General features: G+C 41.4%; 1 protein-coding gene across 1 annotated transcript in view; it reads right to left on the minus strand.

The window, feature by feature from the left end:
• Positions 1–441, minus strand: part of LOC107048474 (probable WRKY transcription factor protein 1) — a 24,173-nt gene extending 23,732 nt beyond the window's left edge. The window contains exon 1 of the mRNA XM_015271643.2: positions 52–441. Within this exon, the coding sequence (XP_015127129.1) occupies positions 52–441 (390 nt within the window). The remainder of the gene's footprint in view (positions 1–51) is intronic.
• Between the last annotated feature and the right edge of the window lie 507 nt (positions 442–948).

Here is a 948-nt window from a genome sequence, read left to right on the forward strand (position 1 = left end):
ATCTCCTCCTTGCTTCAGACTCGTCAGCATGCTCTTAATCTTGTCGACAACTTGGCTCCCTGGATCCTCACTCTCGATTAGCAACTTCAGAGAATCCTCAAACATTTCTGGCATCTCCATGTGAATCTCCTCGTCAATGTGCCCATTCAGGTAGGCGGTCACGACGTCATATTGCCATATTCGAAGATTCAATTCGACTGAGATTGCCAACATGAGCCTCAACGTCTCCAAGCGAGCTACTGGCGCGTATGTCTCGTGATAGTCGATTCCAGGACGTTGACTGTAGCCTTTTGCCACCAATCTAGCCTTTCTTCTGCTGATTGTCCCATCCTCATGGTATTTGTTTGTTAGAACCAATCGACAACCTACGACCCTTGCGTGCTCTGGTCGTTTCACTACTCTCCATGTGTCATTTCGGATGTGGCTCCTCATCTCTTCCATAATAGCGTCTCTCCATTCTGCTCTGTCACAACCAGTCAGAGCCTCATCAACGGAGATTTCTGCTATCCCTGAGAAAAGGTACAGGCTAGCAAAGGCATCTTCCTGAATCCCATTTCGCTCATCTAAAGTTTTCGAGATATTTCAGATGTTCAGTTTTTTCATAAAACTCCTTGTAATCACGCTAGCTTGTGAAAAAATTGAGATATCAACTTGTTTTTCAACTTATTCATTCAATTAATTAATTATTTTCATCCATCCGTCGATTTATAATTACTTAATGCTAATCAATTAATTTAGTTTTTTTGCTTCCGAATGGAAGCATTGTAATCGTGCTGTTTTCACATTCTCTAATTTTGATTGGAAATGATGTAGAATGGTCTGAAACGCAGAAATACGAAGTTTGGCGACCATGTCTGTCGATGTCAATGTCCATCGCCACCTTTCCGGTGGTCAATTTTTGGAAAATTGAGTAATTAATTGGCTAAACTTATTCCAAAAAATCTGAAA

The sequence above is a fragment of the Diachasma alloeum genome, unplaced genomic scaffold (assembly GCF_001412515.2).
Source record: "Diachasma alloeum isolate Michigan unplaced genomic scaffold, Dall2.0 Dall_scaffold_00194, whole genome shotgun sequence".
In the NCBI taxonomy this organism is placed as follows: Eukaryota; Metazoa; Arthropoda; class Insecta; order Hymenoptera; family Braconidae; genus Diachasma; species Diachasma alloeum.